This window comes from Chamaea fasciata, unplaced genomic scaffold (genome assembly GCF_029207755.1).
Source record: "Chamaea fasciata isolate MVZ Bird 193981 ecotype frontalis unplaced genomic scaffold, bChaFas1.0.hap1 SCAF_22, whole genome shotgun sequence".
Classification (NCBI taxonomy): domain Eukaryota; kingdom Metazoa; phylum Chordata; class Aves; order Passeriformes; family Sylviidae; genus Chamaea; species Chamaea fasciata.
The window spans coordinates 2,057,667-2,076,750 of NW_027094107.1; the positions used below are offsets into that span (position 1 = coordinate 2,057,667).

A 19,084-nucleotide genomic window follows, 5' to 3' on the forward strand; every position below is an offset into this window, starting at 1 on the left:
ATAGAGACATAAGAACCATGGGATGGTCCCCACCCTGCTCCAGCAGAGGTTCTGGGGAAGAGCTGCAGTGACCAAGCCAGCTGCCAAACCCCAGCTCCCAAACCCCAGCAGCAGCCCTGCCCTCCTGGCACTCAAAGGTCAAACCACTTTGCTTTCAGCCCTTCAGGGTTTGGTTGCTTTCTCCCAATTTCCAGGGAATGCTCTTCCTGGCAAGCCCAACTGACATTGACCAGAGTTAAAATCAGCTCAATTTATTTATTTCCTGCTAAGGTGTGACCCAGCAGGACAAGGACCAGACAGCATTTGGGAATTACAGAGCAGCTGCCATCTTCCCATCTCCCTTGGACTCCCGTAAATTCCTCCTCACAGGAGCACAGCTGATCCCATTTTCCCAGTGCAAAGGTGAACGGCAGTGAACCACAAGGAAATGAAAACCTGTCCTGCAATGAACCTCAGCAGCTCCAAGCACAGGCTCCTGCTTTTGCTTTTAAATGTCTCTGTTCCAGATCAGTCAGATGATATTTGCAACTAAGGCTCAGCGAGTCCAACACAGGGGGAAGAGGGAGAAGAAATCCCAGGGAGAGGCAGCAGCAGAGCTCTAGGGGTGACGGAGGAACAGAGGCCCTGGGTAACCTCTCCCTGCTGTTCCAGCACTGCAGTTACAATCTCTGACACTGAATTATTGAGCTCTCCTGCCCTGACCCATTTCTGCACAGGTTACAGGGATGCAGACACAGCAGGACCAGGGTCCTCAGCCAGCCAGCAGGGTGGGAGAAATTCAGGAGTGAAATTCAAGGAAAAGCCTCTGGGTGCTGTGGGTTTGATCATAATGACCTTTATTGGAGTCAGGTGGGGTCATTTATTATACAGAAGTAACATCTCGCCATTCTCTTCCCATTTAATTCCTTTTAGTCTCCTTATAAATCTGTAGCAAAAGTGCACTTTGAACAGTTTTTAATCTATAGTATATATCTTTCAATATTATCTCTCAGTCAGGTATTTCATTTGTAAAAAGGTATCACCAGATATACAAAATACATGTCTTGTGTACTACATTACTTTTTGTATTTACTGTTTAGATTATTTTTTAACTCAGTGCTCTCTTTTTTCTTTTTTTTTTTTTCATTTTTTGCAAGACTCAGTGATGACAGTCTTCTGGTGGCAGCACCAGGAGAGGACTCACAGCTTGTGTGTGGAGAAGGGGAGAAGACTCTTAGCCAGGAACAATTGTCACACAACAGGAACAAGATGAACAAGAACATTTGCTGCTGTTGAATGTGTCTCTTAAAATGACAGTACTCTGCATAATAAAAAAGAATTAAAAAACCTGATGTCCGTATTTGATCTTCTGGAAGAGATGTGCCAGGAGAATGGAAGCTGGACCCAGCTGGAATACGATGGCAATGGTTCATTTGCATTTTGAAGGCAGGAGTTAATTGCTAAACATCACCTTTGTGGTCATGAGAGGGAGGAACAGACACAGGCGGCGTGAGGAACTGGGGAATGCTGCTTTCCTGAGGACAGTGTTTTGGTAAAATATCGAATATCCTGCACAAGCCACAGAATTGCATAAGTTAAAGATCCTCAAGAACAACAAGCACTGGGGACAGAGGAGGGGCTGTGCTGGGGACAGCCACACTGAGGACACACAGCTCAGGGACCCAGCAGAACACTCAGCCCCCTGGGAGGGTGGAGCCAGCTGTGCCAGCCTTTGGCACAGCCACAGCACTTCTCCAAAAGAAACTTGCACGAGATTTTCTGAGATTTCTCACTCACTTCCTTAAGTCTTTTCTTCCTAGTTATCCTTGAGATTAGAATATATACACAGGACAGGTAATTGCTTCATTTCAGTCTTCAACAGACCAACAATTTCCCCTGGGAAGCAAGGCCTAGAGAGGTGAAACCATCAGAAGCATTTTAGGGGTGTCACGATTCCCAGATGGTTCAAACATCACCAGCAAAGACTGCAACGCTGACCAGGTAATGCCTGGTGGGTTGGTTGGTTTTCCTTCTCACCTGTTCGTTACCCTGAAGACTCAGAACTCCTGGATTAGTTCCCTAAAGACCCCTTTCCCTTGGTTAACCCTTCCCAATTAGCGTTTCTGTGGATTAGCATAGATTCAAAACACAACTTGCATCAGTTTGCTGGGAATTGAGTGAAATGTGGAACAGATCCCGCTTCAGAATGAGGGCACTTTTGGTTTATGCAACAGCTCCAAGAGAGGCTAGAATTCCCAACTTTTCTGCAGCAGAGATGGTCTTTGACAGGTCAGGGCTGCTCTGCTCCCCTGGAACCTGCAGCAAGGGGGCCTGGAGGCAAAACTGCTGCTCCCAAAGGAAAATGCACAGCAGGAAAGGCTGGATGGGGAGACAGCTCTCTGCCTTCCGCAGGAGAAACAGAACAGCACAAAGAGAGTACAAAAAGAAGCAGTGCTGTTAGTGTTCTCTAAACCCAAGAGGATGCAGAATGGGGAGGTTTACAACGCTGCAGAGAGAGGGGTTTGTCTGCTTTTTTCTTTATAAAAACTACAGACTTGACATTTCCAATACGTCTTAGCTTTGTACTGCTTCTCAAGTCTGAGTCACCAAAAATATCCAGCAACCAGCTGCTGCTCATATCCTAAAATATGCCTTCAGCTGACACTGAATATCGAAATCGTTCTGCTAAAATACAGAAAAACGATGGCAGAAACCAAGGTAGAGCCTCAGGCCGAGTTTCAATGGTAAAAATCCTACAATGCTACTTTGAAATCTCTTCTGGAGCTCATGAACAAAGAAGCAGCCGGGTTTTCAAGTAGAGGTAACACAGATTTTGGAAGATAGCACGTAAAAAAAAAAAAAAAAAGCCCAGAAAGAAAACTGGAACAAAAGCTCTTCTTGTTAGGGCAGCTGAGCAGTAATCCTCCAAAAAGGGCAGGAGGGAGCTCTCTCCTCCCCCTGATCTGTCCTGGTCCTACAGCAACACCGAGGAACTGCTCTGCTGGCACAAAGCTTGATCCCTTTTTCCTTGTGTCCATTGTTTTGTGTCTCTTGTCTCAGTCCCTGGACTGGTAGAAGAGGATATATCCAGATTCGGAGTTTTTGGAAATGTCTGATGTTAACCCATAGAATTCTTCGATGGCCTGGGCGTCAATTTTCTGAAAATTAATGGAAGTTTTAATTAGCTTCAATCACAACAGCACACTAAAAGCCTTTTCCCAGATAAACCATTATTCCCAGTTCTTGGAGGTGATCTGGAAAGCCAAGCAGTGACACTTCAACATCATTCAATCCAACAAAACATTTTTTCCCCACTTAATAACTTATTGACTTTTGAAAAAAAACCCAGGAAATCAGGATGAAATAATAAACTTCTCAGAAGGGGTGCAGTCCTAAGCTGGACTACAACACAAGTGATCCATGAAAATGTATCCTTAAAGGACTACATGACATTTTTCTATTTGCTCTTCTCACACTGGTGGTACCTTGCCTGAGCATTTTATAATTATTTTGTAATTTTTAAAAAAGCCACTAATTTAAAAAATTATATATTGTTATATTTTTAATATATTATATATTATTATTATAATTATTATTACTATATTTTAATAAGTCACTAATCAGGCAAGAAGGTTTTTGTACAGCTGCAAGTACACACTATGTAGAGTGAAAATTCAGCTAAAGTAACTCCAGATTTCAAAGTCATTGTGAACCTTTTAAGGTGAAAATTCTTGCAAGTGCTTCACGAGTTCTGTGTGTCTCATCTAATTCTGATCTTTGGTCATAAGACAGCTTTCCTACTAGGCAAAGCCTTCTGGAATATTATCACAAGCTTTGTGTCTCAAGAAAAATCACGATTTGCTGTACTAATAGAATTAAAGTCTGCTTGTATTTCAAGTGGTGACCTATGCACAGAAAAGCTGCTTTGCTCTCATACTCCAAGCAGCAACTGGAGGGAATTTTAAAGGGTTTTTAAAGATGCACGTTCCACATGTCCTGATGCAGAGTGAGTTGGATCCTGGAGCCCAGACTGGAATAAAACATTCCAGGCATCAGTGCTGCTCAGCACTCCACTGGGATGGAGTTTTTAAATACCTTTAGGACTCTGCATCCGCAGAAATGAGAGGCTGAGGAGGAGATGAGCCTCAAGTGTCCTTTGGTTCCCAAGGAATAAAGCTGAGGAAGTAAAGAAATGTTCCAAATCCAAGCAGCTCTGGGTTGAACACCTGCTCTGCACAGGAGGAGCAGAGACCAACCTGGGATTGCACCTTCAAAGAAAGGGGCCCTGCTCTGCCTGCAGCAGGAGCCTCCTCAGCTGCAGAAGCCATTTGGAGACGGTGAAATCTCTGCTCCCTGAGCCGATTTTGGCATCACCACAAGCTCAGCAGCACCGGCTTCTCCATGTGGCACTGCCAACCAGCAGTGAGTTGGGAGCAGCCTTTTCCCAGCACAAGAAAAAACAAGAGTTTTCAGAAGATGCATCAACTGCAGAAATTCTCTCTTGAAGAGTTTTGTTGAACACCTTCTCTTAAAAAATATAGAGGGGGGAAAAAGATCCCCCAAAGAGATGTTTAGCTCTTTCTCCATTCAAGGAGTGAGGGGAAGCTGAAATCCTCTGCTGAGGCTGGTGCATTTTCACACCATTTATTAACATAACGTTACTACAGGCTGTCAGAGGCACATTTTAACAGAAAGATACTGAAAGAACACTCCTCAGCTCCTGCAGTATATTTAGCAGACAAGTCAAACATGTTTTATTTTAAGTGCCAACTGACTTGCCATGCAATCAAGCCTATTTCCACTACTCATCCTGAATGCAACTCAAACATTTGATCCATATTAATTCATGCCTCAGATATTTTTAGTTTCAGCACAGCAGAACTGACTTCCTTCTTTAATTCCACTATCCACAGAAAACGGAGTGGAACTGAAAGGGGATTATATGGATTCTATTCCTCCCATTCTTATTGACCAGGTATAGTTTAACCCAGTTGTAACTCTGGAGTAACAACTAGGGGATCGTTGTTACTGTAAAGCCGCAACTTTTAGGATTCTGCAGCCTCACCTGGCATTAAAAATGCTGCTTCTTATGAACTGAGAGCAAACCTTCTTTGCTCATTTCTGGTTCTCCACACCAAACCCAGTTCTGGAATGCCACTGCCAGCATTCCCATCTCAGGTGTTTTTTAAGCAAAGCCACTCAGTGCCTCCCCTCAGTGTGGAGAGCTCCAGGGATGGATGTTCCCAGGTGAACACCGGCTCTGGGGTGTATCCCCTGGCTGCTCTGGTGACAAATGTCAAATTCAGATCAGGCAGAGATCACTGGCTCAGGTTTCACAATCCCTTTTGCCTGGCTCAGGATCCCCCTCGGGCTGATTCTCCCCCTGGATCTGGCTGCAGCATGTTTGGGGATCATCAATCTCCAATTTAATTGAGAGTTGGCCCTCCAATGAAATCCTAACAGACAAATAAATCTGCCTTCCCCACTGCTGACATTTAGTGGGTAATGAGGACAAACTCCTTCCTATTTTCAGTTTGGAGTTGCTCATTCCCATCACTTGCCAAAAATGCAAAAAAGCATTCTGTATTTCAGGGGAAAAAGCCTTTTCCTGGGTTTTCAGCTGCAGTATCTGTGAACAAGAGCTTTGCACTCACCTTTTCAAGCCTTATTGTTTTGTTAGGTGGCCACACCTAGAATGGAAACCCTCCAAAGAGCCTGGTTTTGAATTAATTCTATAAATATAATTCTAGCATTTAAAATAAATTCTATAAAAGAAGATGAGCTTGGGGGGGGGGGGGGGGGGGAAGCAAGCCACAATTAAAGAAAGAAAAGCAACATAAAGGAAAAAAAAAAAAAAAGTGGGGTTTTTTTCCAGAAGAGAAGAACTCCATGACAGCTCCTTGGATTTACTGCCCAATAACAGACAGCACACATTAAAAAGCCATTTTTGGCACATCTATAAAAGTGTCAACAGGGTTTGCAGATAAACAGAAATTTGGTTTTGCCCTAAAGGTGAAGACACAACAGAGAAGTGACTGATAGAAAGCAAATACAGAATAAGAGGATGGTTATTTTACGTCTTTTAAAATGTGAAGTTCATCTCCTGGATGGGAAAGGCAAAGAATACTTGCATTTTAAAATATTGAGGTGAACACTATTTCCAAATTAAGTGACACGATTCTGTACTTGGCCCATGACAGAAACAGAGGAAAATGACCCCAAAAATAGGGAGAAAGGGAAGCGTTGGCAGCCACATACACTGGGAAGCCACCCCTGATGCTCAAAGCAATGCAAATGTTGGAAAAAAAATATTAAAACTGGGGAATGTCCCACATTTTTATTTCAACACAAACACGGATTTTGCTATTTAGACACTTAATCAGGCCTTGACCACGGGATCTCCGAGACAAACAAAACATTTTCATCTTTACAAAAAGCAGCTCTGCTGTGCCATTTGTTCTACTGTTTGATATTTGCTTAATCATTAGGTGAAATCCATGGATGTATAAATATTGTGGACATCAGCATTTACAGACACGTTGGCAGAAAGGGACAAATTTGCTTGAGCTGTTTCAACATCATCACTAAAAATAATTCTTCTCTACAATTTGTTGGTGAAAAGTGACCCTCCCCCCCCCCCAAAAAAAAAGAGAAGTGCAGTAATGAAATGCAAGGTAGCAATGGAAAGGAGGCTGAAAATGGGCTGAAATCAGAGTTATTTGGTGTTTTGCTGTTCCTTACCCACCTCTACAATGTCGTCATCAAAGAGCAGCCAGAAGCCGTGGCTCTTCACGATGGTGATGTAATGTCCACGGTTTGGGCCACTGCAGGAAAAGGGATGGAAAAATTATTTTCAATAAAATAAAAACCAGCCATTTCCTTCCCAGCATCACCCCTGGCTGTCCCAGCTCCACTTTGCCCAGAACACTGGTGAGGATTTGACATTTTTCGTCAAATCGCTTCAATTAAAATGTTGCTGTTGGCTACTTGAAAATACAAAATATTCCAAACACACCGTGCCAGAAATATTTCGTATCATCATTCATAGATTTTAAAAACCAAAATTAAAAATATTTCAGTCTCTTCTGTTCCATTCACCACTGCTGAGTACCTTGACCACTGTGAAGTTTGGAATTAAATCAGCGCTGGAATATTTTATTTCACAGCAGGAATTCCTTTAGTTCTCAGTGTGGTTTCACCTGACCACAGCCAGGTCTTCTCTGAGAGCTCTTCCCACTTTTCTGGTGGAAGTTTCCAATCAACAGAATGCAATTCCTTTGGTTAGGGCAACTAAATAAAACTAAATTTAAACTTCACTTAAATTTAAACTGAAGTAAAACCCCACGTGCAAAATATTTCAAAAAAAAAGTTCAGAGAACTCAAAATATTTAGGAAAATCTCATTTATCTCAAGCCTTTGGTAAATTCCCAGTAAGAACTGAGAGCAGGTGAGTTACAGGAATCCTAAAAGCTCCACAAAAGAATAAAAGGTTTGAGGAAAAAAAAAGAAAAACCATTTAATAATCTGAATTATTAATCACCATTATCCAAACATGTACGTGCAGGCACAGGTCTGGCAAATAAAAACTACACAAGAAAATGCATTCCATGAGCTCCTAAATGATAAAACCTGAATAAACACTGCAACTGCACCACAACAAAAATCTCCTAGAACTACATGAAGTTTGTTTATACTAAATCTATGCATTATTAGCATTTTTCTCCTCAGAAAGATATTTCAAAAGATTTTATGTGCTGTAATAACTGATTACATTAAAACTCACCCTTCCTGAAAGCAGTTAGAAATATTATATATAGTTAGAAATAAATACAGTTAGAAATATTTTTTTTTCCTTCCATGAGGGATTTTTTTCCCCCAAAAGTTTACAATTTTTTTCCTCTTTGCTTTTAAAACCAGAACTGAAGCTGCTAAAACTAAAATTTCATGAAGAAAATAAGGATATTGAAAAAAACCCAGCAGTGCACAGTGGATTCCACATGATGGCACCAGCTCCTAAAGAAACTCCAAGGGTTTAGGCAGCAGCAAGATGGAAAACATAATTTAATTCTATTTTAGGAGGTGTTTTTCCAAGATTTCTTTTTATTCCATTGACGTTTCCTGGAAAGCAGGGTTAGGGGTGGGGGTTTTGTCGTTTTGGGGTTTTTTAGTGATTGCTCTTTGCTACAGCACAAAGAAGGAGCTTGTCTGATGTGCCACTGTGCTGATGACACAAATGACACAAAATGACAAATCTTAGCCTGTAAAGTAAAATCTAAACCAGTAAAAATTTTAAGGTGAAATTTAAAATGGCAAAGCACCTAGTAAAAAAGGCATAAATTAAAAAAAAAAATCGAAATATTTCCAGCCAACCAGCTCTGGCAGTGCTGCTGCAATGCCAAGCAGTGTTATCAAACAGCACAGATTCCTTGAAAATTCCAAGGGAAGGCAGGGAATGTGCAGAAGTACTGCTGGAACCATGGGCACTGAGAATTTCAGACTCTGTGCTGACAGGCACTGACCCCCAAGCAAACACTGCATTTGACCTGAGGCCTTGGAAAAAGCACCCAAAATTGAGTGACAGCGCTGGGATTGTGGGTGTGGAGTTTGGATAGAAGTGTGTGACACACAGGGTGCAAAACTCAGAGTTTAAGGCTTTAGAATATAGTAATATAGATATAAATACATACAAATATATTATATAAATATTTAGATATTTCATGTATTTTTATGTATTATATATATATAAAGCAAGATGGAGGTTTTAGGGGGTAGGCTGAGTTCTTTTTCACCTTGTGGATTTGGGTGGCGTTTTGTAACTGGATAGAAAAATCCGCATTGTGGGCCACGGGGTGGAGGGTTATTGAGTTAAAAGTAAAAATAATTGAGGTGTCACCTCATAATAGGACAGGTTATCCTTTAAAAGGTCTTGCAGAGAAAGAAACAGAGGCCATTTTTTATTTTGTTAGCTAGAACTCACAGCTTGTGAGACTAACATAGATAAGGATTAACAAACACCCGAATCAGAACACAAACACCATCTCTGGAGCATTTAATCCCAGCTCTGAGAGGAAAGAAAACAAAAACCCCCCAAGCACCTGCCACAGTGAACCACCACGGCCACCAGGTCGTACATCCTGTCGGGGTTGGTGGCGTCCCCCGAGGTGTTGAAGAGGCGCAGCTCCAGGGGGAACACCACCCTGTAGGACAGCTTGGTGTAGCGGTGCAGCTGGTCCATGTACTTGAACCTCTTCAAGTGCAGAGCCAGGATCATGGGCAGCTTTTTCACCCTCATTCTGGAGCACAAAAAGAGGTGAAACGAAGGATAAGGATTTAGCAAATTGTGCCAAATTGAGATTTGTTCCAAGAACGGCTTCGTTATGAGGAAGAGTCGTTAAAAGGCATCCAAAATATCGGGAGGATTTTTTAAATGCTGCTTTTTCTCTCTAAGTGAGAACAGGCAACATTTGTTCCAAAATTATTAACAGCACAACTGACATCTGAATGCAGGACAACTGCTGGACAACATCAATTTTTCACCCACTAATGGGAAGAAAGAGCTGGAATAAATCTGCGTTGCTGCTCTGGCTGTGACCAAGTCTGAGGGAAAAAATAAGATATTTTGGTACCCAGAGCTCCCAGACAAAGCAGATGAGATGTTTTCCAGTGGCTTTAAGCTGATTAACGCTAACTGGGGAAAACGTGGATGTCTGGAAACACCAGATACAAACTCTTCTGCAAGAAACACAGAATGAATCTCCTCATGATGAGGCTGCCATGAAGTTACTTGGTCTCTCCACCAAACACAGACCTAGACCAGTTTACCTTTTCTTTTTCCTGAGTTCACCAGGTGTTATTTGCCCAGAAATTTTAAGGGAACATCTCCCTCAGCCTGAATATTTGGCCCTTACCTCTTCTGTGCCTCCTGTTTGCTGCGGCACTGCTCACAATAGTATTTGTATTCACTGCATAGAGTTTCAGTGTTACTAAATCCCCTGTGGAAATCAGAGAGTGGCATAAGCAGGGATATTCCAGAGCATCCAGGTAAAAGCTACTGCTGAAAATGCTGAAAAATCCACCCCAAACAACACACAGAGGATGAAGCTCCTTTCATTCATGGTGCTCCCAGATCCATTTCATGCGTACTTGTCTCATTCCTGGGATGCAGCATCAGTGTTCAGCTGGAAAAATCTGGAGTTTACACTCTTAACTGCCTGTTTTCTGGCTAGGAAAGGTAATAAACAGCAAGAAGGTGACTGAGTTTTGTTTCCATCAGCAGCCATTCCATGTTTTCTTCAGTGGCAGAAATTAAATGTTCGCATCTACAGCCATTAAGTAGCAGAGCCTGGATGATCCTTCAGCTCCCAGCAATTACAGATCCATTATCAGCTATTAAATAGCCAGATGCTGGATGCAAATTAAATATCCAAGCAGCTGATAAGCCTTGGATCCAGCAGACAAACACGTGGAGCAAATGCCTATCCGGAAAAACCAAAATGACCCTAAACATCAAGGCCAAGCAACTGAAATTCAATAAGGATATGAAAATAATCAAGAATTTTTTTGAGAAACCAAACACTGCATGTTTGTTTTTGATAAAGCCTGACTCTGTGATGTAATCCTCAAAATTCAAATCCTCATTAAAGAAAGGGAAAATCAATCTTAGCTACTACTAGTACTTATTAACTACTAAAACCCACTGAGAAACCTTCCAAAACTCACAATATTTTACCACATGTCAAAGCCTGCAACTGTTGCACCAGAGAATAACTAATCCAGGCTCTTTCCTTCTGACCAGGGCAGGTATTTTTTTCCATTCCCAAAGAATTCTGTTTACCTTAGACAATGTGTAATTGATGTATTTTGTTCCACATCAACCGAGAGGTCCAGAAAGTCCTCATCTTTGCTACTAACCTTGAAAAAAAACAAATAATAAGAAGAGATATTTGGTAACAACTTAGAGCTGGCAGATTTTAACCATTTCTGGAATTTTAACCATAATTTTAATCATTTCTGGAGTGGTGCAATGTGATTAAAAGAAAATGTACGCTCACACAAAGAGGTCTTTCCTTGAGGTAAACTAAAAGTGATCAAATAATCTGATGTGGTGTTTAAATGTGAGGAGAAGCATTAAAAAAAAGAGGCAACAACAACAAAACAAAACCAAAAACCCACGGAAAACAGCACAAAACCCCAAACCCTTTCTAGTGAAACATCTCTTCCCCTTGAGTCTTCAAGGCACATCTGATTATTCCACTGGCAAAGACAGGTTTTAACCACTCAGAGCTCTCAGTGGCGAGGCTTTAACCACATTCCATTTTCTCTGCAGCCTGATGCAGCTCTCTGCTGCATTTCAGGGTGTAAGAGTCAATACTGAGAGGCAAGGCAGAGAGAGGCAGATGGCTCCTCAATTAAACGGGTTAGCAGGGAGGAAAACCATCTTTCCATTTGCGGAACAGTCACATTTCATTGCAAAAACCTTGAGACAGAATCCTATTAACGTCATTTTTAGAGCTTCTCCTCACCACACGGCCATAACCTTAGATTTTAAATGCCAAGAACAGTCTTTTCTGTTGTAACCACTTCTTGGGTTTTTTATTTCTCTCCCCATCTGGGTTTTCATTTTTCTTTTTTTTCAGCACTATTAAATCAGAGCATATGACTGACTACAAATCCCTGGTCTGAAGGTGGTGTGCTTCTAATTCCAGACTTCATGCCACTGGTTTTGCTGTCAGACAGAGAGACCAAGGACCAGCACCACGCACAGAATTCCAGTTCAAGCAACTCAGTTCATCCCAGCGTTAAATTAAGAGCAACCCTCATGTAGAAACACAACACAAACTCTCAATCACTGACACAGGGAATAACACGGAGACAAAAAGGCAGCTTGGATCAGCCAGGTGCAGCTGCCTCGATGGAAACAGGGAGGAGAAACAGGGAAAGCACTGGGCTTTTTCTGGGCAACATACCTTAATGGGCACTGCTTTGAACATAGAGTCCTAAAATAGGCTATGCTCCACGTTTTACTAGAGACAGTGCAATTTTCATCTACCCTAATGAATGAGAAAGGGTGCTCAGGGTTAGGGAAACCAATCCAGGAGCTGGGAGAAAGCTAAAGAGGTGTGGTGTGGTGGTGCACGTACAGCCTCACAGTTAAGACATCTGGTTTCATTGGTTAGTGTTCCTTGGAAGATTTCATGGACCCACGTCAGATCAGGCTTGTCTCCTTCTTCACTCTCAATGCTGCCATTCTGCAGCTTCCCATTCTGCTTCTCCTGCTTTTTCTCCTCTTGCAGCAGGTCAGCAATAGTGTTCAGTAGGTAGTTGAGGAATTCGTGTGCATCCTGTTGCATGTAATTATCAAATAATTCTGGAAAGGAAGAGAGGGAGGAGAGTGAACAGCTACAGACACGGCCCAACACCAGGTCACTGTGGCTTTGTCCCTTCCCTCCTCTCCCCTGTCACACAGCTCTGCTGGCACTGGGGAGTTTGGCAAGAATTGCACCTTGTTGTTCTCTCAGTGATTATCCTCAGGCTGCAAGAAACAAAGAGCTGGAAAATACCATTAAGGAATCTTAGTTTGGCCATTTCTCAGAACTGAAGAAAATTGGTTTGGGGTTTTTGTAGGTTTTTTTTTCTTTTGAGAGAAATAAAGAAATTCAGATGTGCTGCCTTGGGCCACTGGTTCAATAAGTCCAGCACCAAGGGGCAAAAATCCCCTACTGGGAGTTTCTTATCTTTTCAAATTCAAGCAGAGAGGATGAATCAACAGCCAGAACTTTTCCTCACCAAACAGCCCTGGGATATAACCACCAGTTCTGAACCCCGAAGGAATTTATCCTATTACAAATGCAAGAGAACAGGCTAAGAGTGGCTGGGTGTCCTGTGAGAGCTCCTGAGAGCCTGGAGCACTGACCTGGAGTGTGCTTTGCTCCTCTAGGGAGCACCATGCCAGTGCAGTATATCTGGACATGTGCAAATCCAGAAACACAGACACTGAGGTAAGGACAAGCATAGAGGTGGTGAACTCCACACCACCAAAATTTTCAAAAACCCTGTTAAAACTTGACAATTCAGACTCCAAAAGAAACCCTGAATTTAACATTTTTACATCCCTCAAAACACATTAAAAAAAAATCATTTATTCATTTACCATTTTCTTTCCTCAAGCGGGAAATAAATTTCTTGGGTGGGATGACTCCCACCTTCTTCTTTTGGGTGGCAATACTGTTGAAGAGATCAGAGAGGCAGGTCAGGAGGCTTTCCTTCTTTCGAGGCTGCACCTTGTACGCCAAAACTTTTTCCCGAAACGGCCGACAAAAATAAAGTGCCTGTAAGACTGAGTTGCAGTAGCAGGTATTGCCGAACTGGTCAAAACAAAACAAAACAAAACAAAAAAAAAAAAAAACAAAACAAAACAAAAACAGAACAGAAGGAAAACAAAGGGGTTTGGATTAGGGCTGGCAAAAAGGAAATGACAGGAAGAGAGTTCATTAAGAATGTCACGCAGTGAAACTGGAGGAGTCACCTGGCTGAGCTCATTAACTGGGAAATGCTGGTTGGAATGGGGGAAATACTGGTTGGAAATACTGGCTAGAATGGGGGGGAATCCTGGCTGGAATGGGGGGAAAACACTGGCTGGAATGGGGGGGAAAGGCTGAGCCTTGTGACAGCAAAGGAAGGGAGAGGAGACAACACTCACAGGGTACTGGGAATACACAGAAAAAGTAATTAAGGGCTCAGCAAAGAATCAAAATTTGTGGAGACACAGCACTACCCATCATCCTAAGAGCTGAGAGCCTGCTGGGGAGAGGTACCAGGAACACTAAACAAATGAATAATAAACTTCACAGAGTATTTGGAGTTGGAAGGGACCCCCAAGGATCATGGAGTCCAGCTCTTAAGTGAACAACCCACACAAGGATCAAACCCACAGCCCTGGCATTACCAACACCCTGCTCTGACCAACTGAGCCAACCCCAGTGGCAAAATGTATTATAAATTAACAGTAAAATCAATTATTTCCTGCTCCTAATGGAATGTTTTGAGCAGCATATGATGCAGGGCCTTGCACAGAGCAGCTGGTTTGCATCTGGACTGTGTGAGGGCACAGATAAGGCAGAGGCTGAGCAAGGAGGGACACCAGGATATCAGCTTATCACCCACAACAACATACCAGGGCTCCAGAGCTGCTGCTCTGCAATTTACTGGGCTGTTGCTTCAAAAAAGGGAGACAAATTCTTCATCTGCCAGTCCCCAGATATTTGGTAACAAGGTTTTGCACCCCAAGAGCAACACATTTTAAATAAACCAAAAAAAGCATAAAATCTGTCTACAGAGCAAGGACACACTGAGACACTGGCACTGTTCACCCAGATTTGGTGTGGTTTTACTGCAGCAGAGTGGTTTCAAGCTAATAATCACTTTGACTGAAGCAGAAAACGAACACCTTAATTCATCCAGCTCAAAAGGTCACGGATTACAGCTCCAGTAACATTGATTTACACCATATGCAAACAACAGGGAACAACAGTTAAAATTTATCGACATGAGGAAAATAAATATGGAAACTAAACACATGAATTAGGAGAGAGAACCACTCACATGCTTGTTAGTGACCTAGAAAGACAAAGAAGCACCGTGCTAAATAAATCTGCACACAACACAAAATAGCCAGCCTAAGTCTGAGGGCTTGTTTGAAGACAGGAGCTTCTTAAAATGAAAGTGGAGATGAAATTCTGGGATGACACCATTGTTCCATCCCTCTTGTGCTTTAGTAAGTATAAGCTACTTTTAACAGTTTCCCACATATTTTGCAGTGGCTTTAGACACGGTTTAACAGAGTCAGGTTGCTTTAGCTCACTGATGCAAAAATTAAGTAACTATTCAACCCAAAGTTTTGGTTTCCACTGCCCACAAGTTCAACACCTGACTGTATTTGCAGTGCAATCACACATTTAACAGCACTGGTGCTGAAGGCAGGAAACTGCACTCTTTAGAATGCTCCAGTTAATTCCAAATCATGAAAGAACCCAAAATAACTGCAGAAAAAAGCTCAGCAGAACAACAGCGTGAAAACACCACCCCTCAAGGAACCAGTTGCAAGAAACGAAGCACAACAGTGTTAGTCATGTTTTGTCCTTCGAAACAGAGAGTGGATGGGGTTCTAATAATTCTGGTTATTTTTAGGATGCTGTTTTTCTTCTCCACACCATTCAGTGCTCTGCTATTTCTGTTACAATTCCTTTTTTTTTTTTTTTTTGCCATTCTGGTGCAAACCTCAGCAGCTTTGGAATGGCCACCAAGACCCTGCTTAGGGAACAGAACTCTGTGTGTTTGGATAAATGGGTGTCTGAAATATAAACCGCTGGAAAGTCACCCAAAGTCAATTAACTGGGTCTCTAATGAACTCAATAAATACCACTTAGCTGGCCATACTTGGTGTGTGAAGAGATGAAGCATCTCCCAGCTCTCAACACAACCCTGACGACCAGCACACAGAAATAATTCTGTTTCTAGTGAGTTCTGCCAAAATTGCCTTTTTCCCATCATAAATAGGATGGCACAGAATCACTGCTGCTCTGAACTAACCAGGACCAACATCCTCTGCACAGTTAATGCAGGCAGACAACTCCACAGCCCCACAAATTGCAAAAATTCAGCTTTTTTGGAGGGTTCATGGCTGCCAAAAATCCAGAAGAGTATTACTACATGAAGGAATTATCCACCCAGTGCATGTCATTCATCTCCTGCACAAAACTTCCACTCCTCCCACCAGAGGGGTGTTTTTAGAAAAGTAACATATTCTCATTTTAAAACCTCCCCTGCACTGCAGCATCAGTGGAAAAATCTTCTCTGGATCAGCATATGCACAATGGACACACTTTATTATTTCTAATTTTCCAGCTAAATATTAAAATCTTAGAATTAGAAATGCACTGGAGGAGGAAGGGTTCTCGCAGAGATTTTACAAGAAGTACATTTATTTTCCTGTGTTTCAGATGAAATGATTTCTTGGTTAATAATCACACTGCAGGACGTGGTGCCTGTGCTCAGTCCCCTCTAAGTGAGAAGTTCTCATCAAACAAGTTCTCAGAGAATCCTGTTAAGCTCCAAATGAGGATGTGAACTAAACCCCAGCAATTTTAAGCACAGAAAATTGACTTACATTGACCAAGCCAAAATAATGCTCATTCACAGGGAACTGCTCAGGACCAATCTCTTTCTCCAAAGCAGAGGCATTGGCGCCCTACAAAAAACAATATTTATGTTAGATAAAATTCAGATTTCCTAAAAAAAACCCCAAAGCTTAGGAAATAATTGACTTCCATTGAAAAAATCAGTATTTTGTACTTGCTGTGTCCTTCAGAATTAAATGAACATGATGCTTTATTATCATAAAGGCACCAAGGTTTCATTTTAAATCTCAACTCCATCAGCCAAAATTAGTTATCTAACAGAAGGCTTCCCTACATTTGAGTTTATTTGGAAATTGCCACAATCAACTGTTCTCACTTAAAATACCAGGTTGGCCACAGTGACCTAGAAACAGCAACTTTATTTAGTCAAGAATGCACTGTAAAAATAAAGAGACTTAGCCTGTATTTTTCTAGCTTGATTTTGCAGAATACTATGGACAAGTGAATTTTTGATTACAAACCCTCATAAGAACGGAAATAAAGAGTTTCATCACATCTCAGATCACCTGAAAGCGCTTTGGCTTTGCTACCTTTCATTTCAGGGTGATGCATGAGGCTCACCGCGCATTTTGACACGTCCTTGAGTTTCCAGCAGTACAATGAGGAAGGAATTTGCTGTTTTAGATACAGCTGAAAAACAGCACTGCTCTTACTTGGCACAGAAAGCAACAACTAAAGCATTCCAGTGTTTTATTTTGAATTTTAACTTGCTCCACTTCATATTCAAAGTGGTTGCTGCATCTCTTTCCATTTTCAATCCAACACTTTATGGATAGGAATACCTTGGGATTTGGAACCTTCCCTCATTCCTCTCCACCTTGTTCTTTAATGTTTCTTGCTGATGCTCCAACAATCCTGAGCTCCTCTGATGCAGAATCCAAACACTTTGGGTTTCTAATTCTGTTCTAAACGCCCAGGTCACTGCAGCTCTAACCTTGTCCAAACAGAAATCCCTCTGCACAGGTGAGCCACCTTCAGACACCTCAGAAAAGCATTGAACCAAACGTTACAGTCCAGCAAAACTCAATTAATTTATTCCCCTGAAGCTACCGATGCCTTTTAATCGCCGAGGAAACATTTTCATCATCTCCCTGTTAATGTTAAGCAGAGACTGTAAGGACAGTTCCATCCAGATAAGTCTTTAACAGAGAAATAAGTAAAAAATTCCCTAAGAAACCAGCAGAGAAACCAAGGAATAATCTGGTTTCACAGCTGTAGTTGGATGTCTCCCATCAGATTTACAGTGAGGTCCATTTCTCCAGACAGAGAGAACGGGGCAGGCTCAGAGCTGGGTGCTCCAAACCCCACAAAACACTCACAGGGTGCTGACAGATTTACAAGCAGAGCTCTGCTCAAGCAGCAATTACACACGACATTTCTGAGGCACCAGTGCCAGCTCAGGCAGCTCCTTTCATTTGTTTCCTTGCAGCCATTCCCTGCCTCCAAGGAGCTCTTTTCCCTCCAATATCTCCCCCCAAAAATCCCAAACCAAACCTAAATAAAAAAAGGAGAAGCACGAGCAAGGAGGATTTGCTGACAGGGTCTCTCCAAGGGCTCCCTCAGCTCTCCACCTCCACTGCTCTGATCCACACTGCCTCTGGGAAATGGTACAATTGGAGAGGATCATCAAAATTCCAGGGAAATGCACAAGAGGTGAAAATTCAGGAATTTTCAGCCTGGAAATCAGACCTGGCTCCTGCTGAGGTTGTTTTGCTCCTCCATGCTGCATGTTTGGAGAGCAGGAAAGGAGGATTTGTAAATCTTGTGAGCTTGTGAAGTTCAGTTTCAATTTCTCTGGAGTTTCCTCGTCCCCTCCAGGACCTCCAGTATTTTATTAGGGAAACACTGGAGAAAAGCCCATGAAAGGAGGTCCCAAACCTCAGAGAACCAGTGAAACCTGACAGCCCAAAAGCTCCAGTGGAAAAGCAACACATGGGATGAATACCTGAACAAATAAATAAAACCATAAGAATTGTAATTTTTTATAGAACTATGATATAAAGACTTGAAGAACCATAAACCAGGGTTGTCAACCAAACCACCAACTTGTATCCATTTAACCTGACAGGTTATAGGTGAGGGGTTTTTTTTCCAAGTGTTTCCTTGTATTTTTTGCCCAAACTTTATAAATTTGGGTAAATTAACTGCAGAGGCAGATTAAAAAAAAATAAAGTTTCCTTAATAAATTAGATTATATTGAATGTATGATTTACAATTGAAGTTGTAGGTGCGTCATCCCTGGAAGTGTTCAAGGCCAGGCTGGAGCAATCTGGGATAGTGGAAGGTGTCCCTGCCCAAGGAGTGGGATGAGGTTTGAGGCTCCTTCCAAACCCAACCATTCTGGGATTCTGTGATGATTCTAAACTTTCTTGTCAGAGAATATTTTAAATTCCTAAAATCATAAAAAAACCCCACCCCAAAGCAGGACTCGAAGCACTTGTGGGAGGAATCAAAAGAAATCACGGATTAACCATAAATAGTTCTGAAGATGCAAACTCGCAAATTAAATAGTGAGACAGCTCCAGGAAATGCAATGCCCAGCATTCCATGGAAAAATAACTCCCCTGCAGATGATTCACCACGGAGTCAATGTCCAGGAGAACTGCTCTAAACAAGGAAAAGGGGGGAAAATCCTTTTTTGTCAGGGCACCACTCGGACACGTTCTGGGCTAAGGTCCAGAACTGCAGCCAAAGTCCAGCTCCTCCCAATCAGGGATCTCTGCAACTCAATTAACAATTATCCAATTAACCCAGTGCAGATGAAATGGTTTGTTGTCACACTGACAGGTGTCACACACCTTCTCCCACCCCAGCTAAAAGATTTTTCCATCTGTCAGAGATCACAGGACCATTTCCTCACGAGAAACAATCCACACTTCATCATTTTGGAAATACGAAAGTCACATCTT

General features: G+C 42.1%; 1 protein-coding gene across 2 annotated transcripts in view; it reads right to left on the bottom strand.

The window, feature by feature from the left end:
* Positions 1–241: 241 nt before the first annotated feature.
* The window catches only part of LOC136300172 (ubiquitin carboxyl-terminal hydrolase 12-like), a 28,172-nt gene continuing 9,329 nt past the window's right edge, over positions 242–19,084 (bottom strand). The window contains exons 2-9 of one of the 2 annotated variants that reach the window (XM_066202377.1): positions 16,145–16,225; positions 13,130–13,203; positions 12,120–12,346; positions 10,814–10,890; positions 9,888–9,971; positions 9,075–9,272; positions 6,725–6,803; positions 242–3,137 (exon numbers count right to left, since the gene is read on the bottom strand). In XM_066202377.1, the coding sequence (XP_066058474.1) occupies positions 3,036–3,137; positions 6,725–6,803; positions 9,075–9,272; positions 9,888–9,971; positions 10,814–10,890; positions 12,120–12,346; positions 13,130–13,203; positions 16,145–16,170 (867 nt within the window). In that variant the 5' untranslated portion in view covers positions 16,171–16,225 and the 3' untranslated portion in view covers positions 242–3,035. Of the gene's footprint in view, positions 3,138–6,724; positions 6,804–9,074; positions 9,273–9,887; positions 9,972–10,813; positions 10,891–12,119; positions 12,347–13,129; positions 13,344–16,144; positions 16,226–19,084 lie in introns of both variants that reach the window. The other variant, XM_066202376.1, reaches the window with a different exon arrangement.